This window comes from Gordionus sp. m RMFG-2023, chromosome 3 (assembly GCF_954871325.1).
Source record: "Gordionus sp. m RMFG-2023 chromosome 3, tfGorSpeb1-WG-v2, whole genome shotgun sequence".
NCBI classification, from domain to species: domain Eukaryota; kingdom Metazoa; phylum Nematomorpha; class Gordioida; order Chordodea; family Parachordodidae; genus Gordionus; species Gordionus sp. m RMFG-2023.
Window position 1 is genome coordinate 36,066,916 of NC_088777.1, and position 13,058 is coordinate 36,079,973.

The following is a 13,058-nucleotide window of genomic DNA, read 5'->3' on the forward strand; positions in this document are numbered from 1 at the left end:
TAGTTTCTTCACACACTTCTTTATAAAAAATAGAATTTTAATCTTCACAGAATATGGGTACAACTCAAAAATCTATATAAACATATTCAAGCAAAATCATTACTCTGCCATATAATGCTAGTTTTTTTTTAAAAAAACCATGCAAAAGTTAATATTTTGTATAAATTGATTTAATAAAAGCAATGAAAAAATTTTAAATTTTAATATCTTTCCAAAGCTAGGCCAGAAACACTAAGGGCTAATCAAAAAGTAAGTTAATCTCATCTTTTTTCTACTATTTTAAAAAGGGGCTATATAGATATTTTTTAAAAACATATAGTAAAGAGGATATAACTAAGAACTTTTTTTAACAAAAAAAACTGGAAATAAGAAATTACGTTATTATTTTAATAATATTCTGAAACAATTAAATTATTTAGAGGGAAAGGTTTTTCTAAGAAATTTTCTAAAGATTTAGAGCTGAAATATTATACCTAGAATATAACTGCTATTCTATAATAAAGAGGAGAAATGGATATAGCGATATTCCAAAAATTTGAGAAGGAGATCAATTTATCGATAGTATTTTGGTGGAACCAGCATTGAAATAGGAATCAAAATCACTTTAGTGAGTACTGAGTTCGAAAAAATTTCGCTTTTCAATCAAAGAAATGTATAAATTCCTTCCTATAATTTTCAGATTTAAATTAAAAAATATTGGCAGAACATACCTTTAAAATAAATTAACAAAAAAAACAATTTTATGGAAAAAAAAAATTTGATTTGCAAATATTTTTTTTGAAAAAAACATTTTTCGTTTTAAGTATGTTTTATAAAACAATTTATTTTCTGCAGTACCAATGACGGATTTTATCTTAATTAAAATTATATTTCATACACTAATCCTATTATATATTTTAATTTATTATAAATATGAATTCGTCTCAAAATTTTATTCTGGTGCATTTTTCGTAAAGCAATTGGTAAGAAAAACGTTAGTTTTTAATATTTTAATCATTTTTAGGTTTGTCCGATTTTGTCACCGATAAATTTTGGGTCTGGTTACATTATTATTATGTATTGCGTCCAAAAGGCAATTAAATGTATAAATATGTTCCACATTATAAAATATTATGATGATATTTTAATCAAAAATTATCATAGGAATATTAATCATAAAATGGAAATATTATAAAATATAATGATAGAATGAAAACAAAAATAGAAGAATCCGTAAAAAAAATCAGGCTAAAAGTAAAAATTTAATTCTACAAATAAAAAATAAATATTTTTATCATTATTAAGGTACAATACACATAAAAAATTGCTACTTTTTAGCCAAATCTTCTCGTCTATATTTATCTTTTATTACCTTCCCCTTTTCTCTTTTCCTTCCTTTCCCTTTTAATTTTTCTTATTACCTTCCCTTTATTCTCTTTCCTTTCTCCTTCTCTTTTCCTTCCTTTCACTTTTAATTTCTCTTATTCTTCCACTTTCTTCTCTTTTCTTTTCATTACCCTTTTTTTCCTTTCTTTTCCCTCTTCCCTTTTTAATTTCATTTCTATGTTCCTTTTTCTTCTTCTTTTTCCTTTTAATTTCTCTTATTACCTTCGCCTTTCTTCTCTTCTCTTTTCATTTTCCCTTTCCACATTACTTCTACTTTACCTTTCCTTCCTTTCTCTTTTAATTTCTCTGATTACCTTCCCCTTTCTTCTCTTTTCCTTTCCCTTCTTTCTTTTTTACTTCCTTTCCCTTTTAATTTCTCCTTTTACCTTCCTTTTCCTTCTCTTCTATACTTTCCATTTCATTACTATTTTTCTTTTCCTTTTTTCCCCTTTCCCCTTTTTATCCCTTTCCCCTCTTCCTTTTTTAATTTCCTTTCCACATTCCTTTTTCTTTCTATTTTCTTTTCTTTTCTTTCTCTTTTAATTTCTTTCTCTTATTACCTTCCCCTTTCTTCTCTTTTCCTTTCTTCCTTCCTTTCCCTTTTTCTTTTCCCTTTAAATTTCTCTTATTATCTTCCTCTTTCTTCTCTTCTCTTATCTCTCCTTTCCCTTTTATTATCATTTTTCTTTTCCCTTTTCCCCCTTTCCACTTTTATTTCCCTTTTCCCTCTTCCCTTTTTAATTTCCTTTCTACATTCCTTTTTTTCTTTCTTTTTACCTTCCTTTCTCTTTTAATTTCTCTTATTGCCTTCCCCTTTCTTCTCATCTCTTTTTCTTTCCCTTCTTTTCCCTTTAAATTTCTCTAATTACCTTCCCTTTTTTTCACTTTTCCTTCCTTCTACTTTCCCTTTCATTTTTCCTTTCCCTCTATCTTTACCTTTTTTCTTTTCCTTTCCCCTTTTCTTTCCCTTTTTCTATCCCTTTTTCTTTACCCTTTTCTTTTTTTTTTTTTCTTTTTCTTTTTCTTTTACTTTTACTTTTACTTTTACTTTTACTTTTACTCTCTCTTTTCTTTTACATATTTCTTTCCCTTTTCCTTTTGCTTTTTCCTTTGCTTTTTCCTTTCGCTTTTTCATTTTGCTTCTTATTTCCCCTCTTCTTTACCCTTTTCTTTACCTTTCCCTTCCTTCCTTTTTTTCCCTTGCCCTTAAAATTTATAAATCTCGCATATATCTTCCAAATATTTTAAAGGCAATATTGAAAATAATATTAATAGATGCTAGGAAGTAAACACTCATATTCAACATGATTACTTATTTTCCTCATTTTTAGCGATTTTTAAAAAAAACTAATTTAAATACAAGAATTTACTTCTTTAGCATCTATTATTAATTTCTAATTTACTTAAAAAATTTCTAGGATATATAAGCAAGATTTCCAATTTTTTTTTGTTTTTAGTTATTTTTATTTTAGAGATTTAGAACAAAAACCCTATTTCTTCCCTTCTTTTCTTTCGCTTTTTCTTCCTAACGCTTTTTCTTTCCATTACGTCCTTTCTTTTCCTTTCACCTCTTCTTTCCCTTATCTTCCCTTTTTCTTTTCCCTTTCCTCTACCTTTTCATAGCTTTTTCATTTCCTCCTTTTTTCTTTTACATCTGCAGGTTCAATGCATTATCATTTTTTAATTTTCTCTTTTGTTTTTATTTTAGAAAACAGACCTTGTTTTAACCACTCTTAATAATCATATTTGATTTATCTGTCATTGCCAAACAAAGAAAATGGCAGGTTATTCAACAAAATAAACATCCAAGAGATCACAAAACCAAAAAAAAATAACCATACAAAATAAAGTTAGTCATCTATATATATCAGAGACCTGCAGAGGTACCATTTGCACTGCCTTACCCGGCCCGGATTTTTTTTCAAAAATTTTTTACGGCACGATCCAGCCCGGGTTTAAAAATTTTGGGCCCGACTTAGCCCGGATATACTTAAAAAAATTTTTGGGCCCTGCTCGGAAATTTTTAAAATTATATTTGACCTGGTATATAAAAAAATTCACCTATTATCATATTTTTCGGCGAGTATTATCATTTAATAAGCAATCATATTAGCTAATGTTGTTAAACGGCTCGTTTTGAGCTGATTTTTAAAAAGGGCTAACTCAATATTTTCGGCAAAAAAATATTGACTAAGCCTCGAAATTTAGATATTATATGTCTAGACCTTTGCTCCTTCTATGAACAAAATTTTTAGGCTTGCGTAATATTTTTCTGAATAAAATACTGAGTTAGCCGTTTTTAAAAATCGGCTCCAAAGCCAGAGTTGTACATTTGCTCAAAATAAGATGGTAAAATTTGAAGATCTTTTATTTATGAAAAAATTTGAGCAACGATCTTGATCGATCTTTGAAGATCGTAAAATTTGAAGATCTTTTATTTTTTAAAAATTTTGTGTAACAATCTTCAAAGATCTTCATGATATTTTTTTTTTTACCCCTTTAGGTAAAACTTTTTTTATAAAATACGATTATGAAAATTGTCGGTGCATCTTTATTGAATTTATATTTTAATTTAACATGCTTAAAAAATAAATAATATTTTTTTCTTTCATCAAGGCAGGAGGAGAGGTATAAAACATAAAAGAAATAATATATTAATAAAATTGAAAAATATCTGGGCTTTTAATAAAGGGGTAAAAAAATAAATATCATGAAGATTTTTGAAGATCGTTGCTCAAATTTTTTTATAAATAAAAGACCTTCAAATTTTACGATCTTCAAAGATCTTGCTCAAATTTTTGAGCTAGATCTCGCTCAAAAATCTTCAAAGAAGATCTTTTGTACAACTCTGCTCCAAACGACAACACTATATATTTTTTTTATTATTCTAAACAGATATTTAGTATATTACAAATTGATACTATAAAAAATTTGTGTAAATAATATTTTGAGAATATACTATATTAATTGTATTTATAAAAAAAATAAAACTGATATTTTAATTAATAAAAAATATAACATATTATATATTATATAATAATGTATTTATTACCTATTATCCTTTGCGTATTTATTATATGACAGGAAAACTATAATTATATTATGTAATAGATACTATGAGTGTTAGCTAGTGTTAACTTTCACCCAACATCATATTAATCATAACTATATATAATCATTATAACCATATCTAATTGACGAATATAATAATTCATGTTGTATAAATTTTTTTAAAAAACTTTCCCAGCCCGGCTCGGATATTTAAAAAAAAATTTCAGGCCCGGCCCCGATATTTTAAACAGGCCCGGACCGGGCTTAGGGCTGGGCCTGCAAAAAATTATGTTTTAGGTCAATGTCTGATACATAGTTAATAATAAAAAAAATTCCCAAGCGTCAAAACTGATAATAATATAAAAAATTTTCTCCAAGCCCAGCCCAATGTAATTTATAAAAATATTTTCCAACCCCAGCCCGACCCATTATAATTTTAAAAAATTTTTCTCAAACCTGGACAACAGATAATGATTTTGAAATTTTTTTTCCAAGCCTGAAGCTTCCAATAAAAAAAATAAACTTAAATTACTTTATCAAAGAATTGAATTATAAAATTTAAGATAGAAGGGGGCTGAGTTGGAAAGAACGTTTGCCTATGTCGTTGAGTCTGGGAATCGAATCTCGTAGATTTAAAAAAAATATATAATTTAACATTAAAGGTTTATAGTCTCCTTCGATTTATTAACATTAAGATGATAGGAAAGTTGATAGAAAAAATAAAAATAACATAAAACGTTCATTTCTTGATTAAATCATATCTATACTAAAAAATATGCATAAATATTTATTTTTATTTATGCGTACAATATATTTTTAAATATATTTTGCTTATAATTTCTTACATTTTAGATATCATCTATTTCAGCTTACATCTGATGATATTCTCGCAATTCCTCGAGAGTATAACCTAATATTGACTCCTCTGCTGGTTCAGTGCATTATTTTATAAATTTTCTATTTTGTTTTTATTTTAGATAACTGTCCCCATCTTATCTCCACTCTGCCATTAATAATGAACAAATATAAAATAAACCTTCATATGATCATGATAGGCAAGTCCCCAACTAGACAAAATATTTTTTTTGGTGATAGCCACCCAACTACTAGGGACTAATATTGACCCCTCAAAGGTTTAGTACAGTATTTTAATGCTCTTATAATTTCAATAATAATATTTTTTTATATTTGTCTGATTTCCTTATTTTTCTAGACTAACCCAACCTTAATCCTTCACATTGCTACAAAACATGATGAATCTAAAGATCAGCGAAGAAAAAAATGGCGACTCAACAAACGCTTTACCCTTTCTAGAATTACTGGTCGCCAGTACAGGAGCTGCACCTGATATTAACCCCTGCAGGTTTATTTTGTTTTTTTATTTAATATTATATATTTTTATATTTATTTTATAGTTATCCAGTTGCCTCCAATGATTTCTATCACCAATACTACAATCCCTATTACACCTCTACCATGCATATTTCAACATATATTTGATGATCACCACTCATCTATGTTAGATATCGGCAGAATGACAGAAATATGCGCCTTCTGAATGCAAAAATGTGGAATGGTGAAAAATTATCTAAAAGCGCAAATAAAAAAATTCAATTTTCTACATGTTGCATGAATGGGTAGGTAATTTTATCGAAATTTTCCCCTTATCCATATTTAATACTTTTATTTACCTAGGAGCAATGTTTATCATCCTACTTTTTAACAAATATAATAGCATTTAATTCTGCACTATCATTGACTTCACTAAGAGTTAAATAAATAATACTTTGTCCAATTCTCACTCCGCTAATTATACCTTTAAATTAATGGATAGGTTCACCATCGCATTGGTTCTCTCCTATCAACATTAGTTAGGGGACACTAGTGATCTGCATCGGGCCTAATTTTTCAAGCCCTGCCCTGCCCGAAATTTTTTAAAATGGTTTTGCTGGCCCAGCCCGAACCCGATTTTTTTTAAAAAGTTTTACCGCTACGGCCCGAACCCGAATTTTTTTTTAAAAAAATTAACCGGCTCAGCCCGAATTTATTTAAATATAGAAATTAATTTTTGTAATTACTCAAAATAAAAGACATATGTTATATGGCGTTTAGTTTCAATAAATAAAATCAAAAATTTTTATTTTACATAAAAAATTCAATATAAAATTGATAAATTTAGATATATTTAAAAAAATTTCCAAGGTCCGACCCGGCCCGATTTTAATATTAGTAAAAACTGGATTCAGGCCTCGGGCCGGGCCTAACTTTGCAGATCTCTAGGGGACACCCCTAAATTTGCACAAATATATATATAATAATAAAAATGAAATACATAACAGGCATAATCAGGTTACTTTTTTAGATCGTTTTCTTTTAATGGAATGCAGGAAATTATTCAGAGTTATAACTCCTTTGGTTTTCAATTTATGAGAGTAACTTCTATGGTCACGAATGGTTCCTAACATATCTTTAAAAATAAAATCTACTCCAAGTTTTGACAAGTTATCGTAATAATCCTACTTAATCGGAAATAGGGCTATTATTACCTGGCGACGGCAGTGATCATATAGCTCATAGAAATATTATCCCAAGAACTATAGCTGGTCCTTTAAGACGTATTAAAGAGTTCAACTCATTATAATTGCCCTTGCAAATATGATCTTTTTCCAGAGGCGATATTGGATACCACTCATCTATTCATTACAGAAACTCAAATAATAAATATGTTACCTGTAGAGAGTACTATGCCTATCGCTTTGTAGTGAGGCAGGATGATGTGAATATTATTTAAGAACCAAACGTTTTATACCAATATATCGTGGGCAGTTATGCCAAACAGGAAACGCTTCGATTAAATTATATACATAATAATCAGTCCAAATTATACGCAGAACTCTATCAAAGCGTTCATGATTCTATTTTAGAGGAGGATACTAATGCTAATTATCTTGGCAGGAGAATTATTTTGCCTTCTTCTACCTGTGGCCCAAGGCATATGCATCAGCTTTATCAGGACGCGAAGGCTATTGTACGCTTCTTTGGTAAGCCCTCATTATTCATTACTTCCACCTGCAACCCATGGGATGAAATTATGCGTGAATTATTTCTTCATCAGACTCCAAACGACCGCCCGTATTTGTCGCTTTTTTCATCAAAAATTAAAATGTCTTAAAATGGATTTGCTCAAAATTTTAACAGAAACACGAAATAATAATTAATCCCCATTTTTTAAAAAAATTAGCCTAAATTTATATGGATTGACATTAAAAACAAATTTCTTAAAAAATATATAAATAACAATTAAGTTTTTTTTCCCCCTTGTTTTTTTTATTGTTGCTAATTATATAAAAATATAAATTAATTAAGTGATATTACATTATTAGTAAAATAAATTAATAAAATAACATAGATTAATTATACATTAATATAAAGCGCTAACATTATAATAATATGCAACAAAATGGCCAAAGTCTATACTATGCATATAGGATGTACAATTACGGCGTTTCGGATATTGAAAAAATAATATTGAATGACATATTTGTAATTTAAATAAATAGCATTATTTGTTTCTTAACAGAAAGGTATGGCCCTTATCAAATTCTTTGATAAATAATTTCGGAAATTCAAGATATACACTAAATTTATCTGAAAAACAACAATAAGCCAATGGAATAAGCAATAATTTATTTTCAAGATATAATTTTAATTGTTCATAATACAAAAAAGTATAAAAATCATCTTTTTATATATAAAAACTTGAATAAAATAAATATATTGACTACATATTAAATAGGGCTAGAAATCAATATCAATTTTTTTACAGGATAAAATATTATTATTTATATTTCACAGATAACAAATAATGATGCCAACATTAATAATTCAGCATTATAAAAAAAATCAATTTTGTCTATAGTATTGTTGCAGTGTATGCAATTTCAATTTCAATCCATATTTTTCTCAATAACTTAATTTTTTTGGGTTATCTCCAATAAAACAGGGTATGATTTGTTATTTCTTATAAAAATATTAGGACAGACCTGATTTTGCCATGACTCTCTATTGTGATATTGATAACATTTTTTAAATGTGTGACCAGGATTTTCCAGTTTCCCCTATTACGTATTCTTTTGATGGCTACCTTTGTAAATTTCATATCAGCTGGCTTGACATGAGGATGTTTATGTTTATAATGTTCATGTATCTTGTCATTTCTTATTTTAGAAGTTTTACAATTAATGTAATTACACTTTACCTTAAATAAGGTTCTGTTACTTGGCATCGAAAGAAATAATTATTATAATATAATTTTTTTACATATTATGTTTTTTATTATTCTTTGCTTGCTGATATATGTTTTTAAGCATGACTCAAAAAATTACCTAAAATTTATCCTGCTAAAATCTAGAAATTTATTAAAAAACATAATATAAATATATTAACCTCTAAGAAACGTACCAAATAGGAAATGTTTAAATATTAACTTATAAAATGGTAAATGAAAATGGTTGACAAAGAAAGTTTATATTATTTATTAATTGACAAATATCTTTAATTTAATTGACATTTGTCAGAAAATCGACGATAACCATCATAATCGTATCAATAAATGGATTTAAAAAGATTATAATTCAAATCAAAAATTACCCCCTAAAAATCAATACCTATTCCCAATAAATTTATGCTTACCCCTAAAAAATGAATATCAACCCCCCAAAATCAATACCTACCCCCAAAAATGCCAATATGTTTTTGAGGCATTTGTCTCCTACCCCCCCCCCCCCCCTTCCCCCGGCCATGTAGGCGCTGCTCGCAGGAAAGTCGTAAGTGAACCGAGCAATGATATCAATCTGAAGGAGGAGAGTATTAAATTAAATAAAAATCATTGGCATATTGATAATATAAGTTATTAAGAGATTTTAAAAAAAATTATTTATTAAAGATAATATTTCATTCGAAGAAAGATTATTATCCCTGATCATTATATAGATAAATACTATGTTTTGGAAAATCTTGATTATGATGTAGAATATCTTGTTAAATTCTACAGGAACTGTGATAAAGAAAGACCTGTAGCCAGAAAAGTATCGTTATACAATTAGAACATTCTTACCCGACCTTGGGAACGAATACACATTGATTTGACAGGCCCAGTTTTTGGGAAATATTGGTTAATTTGCGTAGACGCCGTGGGTTGAAGTTGCAATTTTAACACATATTAATTCAACCAGTGTAATAAATAATCTGCATATTTATTTCTCTAGATTTAATTTACCTCGTTGCATTGTTTCAGTTAATGATACTCAGTTTACTGTATCTGAATTCAAAAAGTTTCTTTTTAAAAACAACATAAAATATTTTAGATCGTCCCTTATTGACATGGGCCTATGGAAATTATGAAATTAATCAAGATATTTGTCATTCTAAAGAATATGAAATGAAAAGGGTCATTAGGCTCCTTTTTTTTATATAATTGAATAATATTTGGGCCTTTAATGTTTGAAATATTTTGGCTTGCATTGGGATTGATAATTGGATGAAAAAAAGATATAATTGGGGAATTTTCAATAACTTTGTGTGTTTGCTAATTATTATTAAAGAGTGTATAGTTTTATTTAAATTAAATACCTCATCATTCAAAATCAGCAGATCACTGGAACTGGGCATTGTATGAGAAGATAATATAATTTGGGAATCTTCAGTAAAAGATTTGTGCTAATTATTAAATAAAGAATAATTAAAATTTGTTTATTCATGAAAATATCTGAATATCCTCATTTATTCCCTTCAAAATTATAAAAGAAATCTTATTTAAATTAAGTACCTCATTATTCAAAATCAGCAGATCACTGGAACTGGGCATTGTATGAGAAGATAATATAATTTGGGAATCTTCAATAAAAGATTCATGCTAATTATTAAATAAAGAGTGGTTAAAATTTGTTTACTTATGAAAATCTTAATTTTAATAAAAATTTTATTCTTAATTAAGATATAGAAAAGTGGAAAATATTTCATAATTTATTCACTTCAGAATTATCAAACAAATCTTATTTAAATTAAGTACCTCATCATTCAAAATCACCAGATCACTGGAACTGGGCATTGTATGAGATAATATAATTTGGGAATCTTCAGTAAAAGATTTGTGCTACTTATTAAATAAAGAATAATTAAAATTTGTTTATTCATGAAAATATCTGAATATCCTCATTTATTCCCTTCAAAATTATAAAAGAAATCTTATTTAAATTAAGTACCTCATTATTCAAAATCAGCAGATCACTGGAACTGGGCATTGTATGAGAAGATAATATAATTTGGGAATCTTCAATAAAAGATTCATGCTAATTATTAAATAAAGAGTGGTTAAAATTTGTTTACTTATGAAAATCTTAATTTTAATAAAAATTTTATTCTTAATTAAGATATAGAAAAGTGGAAAATATTTCATAATTTATTCACTTCAGAATTATCAAACAAATCTTATTTAAATTAAGTACCTCATCATTCAAAATCACCAGATCACTGGAACTGGGCATTGTATGAGATAATATAATTTGGGAATCTTCAGTAAAAGATTTGAGCTAATTATTAAATAAAGATTAATTAAAATTTGTTCATGAAAATATCTGAATATCCTCATTTATTCCCTTCAAAATTATAAAACAAATCTTATTTAAATTAAGTACCTCATTATTCAAAATCAGCAGATCACTGGAACTGGGCATTGTATGAGATAATATAATTTGGGAATCTTCAATAAAAGATTTGTGCTAATTATTAAATAAAGAGTAGTGAAAATTTTAGGCAAATGACTTATTTTATTCTTAATTATAATATATAAATTTTTTTTTAACAAAAGTTGAAATATTTAAATATTCTTATAATTTATTTCCTTCAAAATTGATAAAGGGCATAATAAAAATGTACCTATATATTAAAAATCTTATCTTTAATAAAAATTAAAAGTATTATGCTCAAATTATAGATGAAGAATTGGTTTCTACTAATTCACAAAATTTAAGGTTATTTTTACTTATATTTATTGTCATGAATTAAAATAATATATATAAAAAATTACTTTTTGGAAGTAAGATGTTATTGATTTTTTTTGTAACTTGGTTTCAACCCCATTTGTGATATTGAATGGAATATCTTTATTTAAGGATACCCAATTATTATCCTTTTTGATAGCTATCTTTGTAAATTTGATATCAGATAACTTGACATGAGGATGTTTATGTTTATAATGGTTATTTATTTTGTCACTTCTTATTTTAGAAGTTTTACAATTAATATAGTCACATTTGACTTTATATATTGTTTTGTTACTTGGCATCTAGAATAAAAATGAAATAAATATTTAGATAATATTTTTTTACTCATAACTTATATTTTTGATAATGTTTTCTTAAAAGATTCCTATTATATTATATGTAAGCTTAATGCATGGTCACAAAAAATATAATATTTTTTGTTATTTATGCCAAAACAATCATGGATCAATATTTCCTCCATTATACACTTCACAATTGATTTCTTTATTTCTTAGTGTCCAACAATTTTTAGAAATGTATGATGCTTTGAAATCATAGTTTCTTTAAATTAACAATCCTAATAAATTTTGCAAATAATTGAAAACAGGCATATTTGTGATTTGCCCATTCATTTATCTTCAAATAAAGTCTGAGAAATGATATATTTTAATCATTGAAATTAGAGACCTTCACTGGCATTGATTTCTTCATCCAGCCTAGGTCATAAGTAAAAATAATTTTCAGGCCCAGTTCATGTTTAATGGAAATCCAAACCCAAACCACATCATAGGTTTCAAAGATTATTCCCAAGCCATATCCAAAAATTTAATTTATTGTTAACAAAAATAAACAATATTTCAGTATATGGAATCACTTTGTCAATTCATTTAATTGAAATCTTTTCTTAAATCAATAATCAAATGAGAGGAATAGATTATCTGTTCATTCTCCCAAGATTTCTATAAATATTTAGAAAAAAGGCCAAATATATTATGGAAAATTTGATGTTATATAAAATTTATCTAATAATGAAATAAAAAATTTATCAATTCTTTTAACAAATTTTTTATCACACAATGGTTTTCACCTCTCACTTATAATTTTGTATATAATTTACACTTACCTCAAAGAATCATTTATCATAAATAGAAATCAATTATGGGTCCAACCTGATTGCCTCACAAAAATGTGGTAATATTTACCCCATTGAAAATGATTATTTAAAAAATTATTAGCAAAAATAATTGCCATGGTTCAAAACCCAGATAACTTATTAAGTATACATATTAAGATTAAATAAAAATAGCTTCATTCTTTATTATATTTATTTATCTATCATCAAATTAAGGAAAATAGCCCCAAATCCAATGGTATGACTGAACGCTATATCCAAGACGCGTTTCCACGCTGAAAGGAGATGTGGGACCAGTTAAATTTGGCAAATTTTTAACTACTCACCGAAATATTCCAAATGCTACCGGCAAATTCCTAGCCGAAACGATGTTTGGAAGGCCGCTCAGAAAGACGTTAGATCAGTAGAAACAATTCATAAGAGAACGGGCGGAAAACGCTTGTGGAAACAAAAATATTATAAAAATA

General features: G+C 27.0%; 1 protein-coding gene across 1 annotated transcript; it reads right to left on the reverse strand.

Moving 5' to 3' along the window:
* Positions 1-9,790: 9,790 nt before the first annotated feature.
* On the reverse strand, positions 9,791-12,771 carry LOC135926935 (uncharacterized). The gene is made up of 9 exons (XM_065462867.1): positions 12,147-12,771; positions 11,504-11,761; positions 11,112-11,195; positions 10,923-11,006; positions 10,680-10,766; positions 10,487-10,570; positions 10,244-10,330; positions 10,048-10,134; positions 9,791-10,003 (listed from the first exon to the last, which is right to left on the reverse strand). The coding sequence occupies exons 1-9, from the start codon at positions 12,168-12,170 to the stop codon at positions 9,791-9,793; spliced, it is 1,008 nt and encodes a 335-aa protein (XP_065318939.1). The 5' UTR covers positions 12,171-12,771.
* Positions 12,772-13,058: the final 287 nt, after the last annotated feature.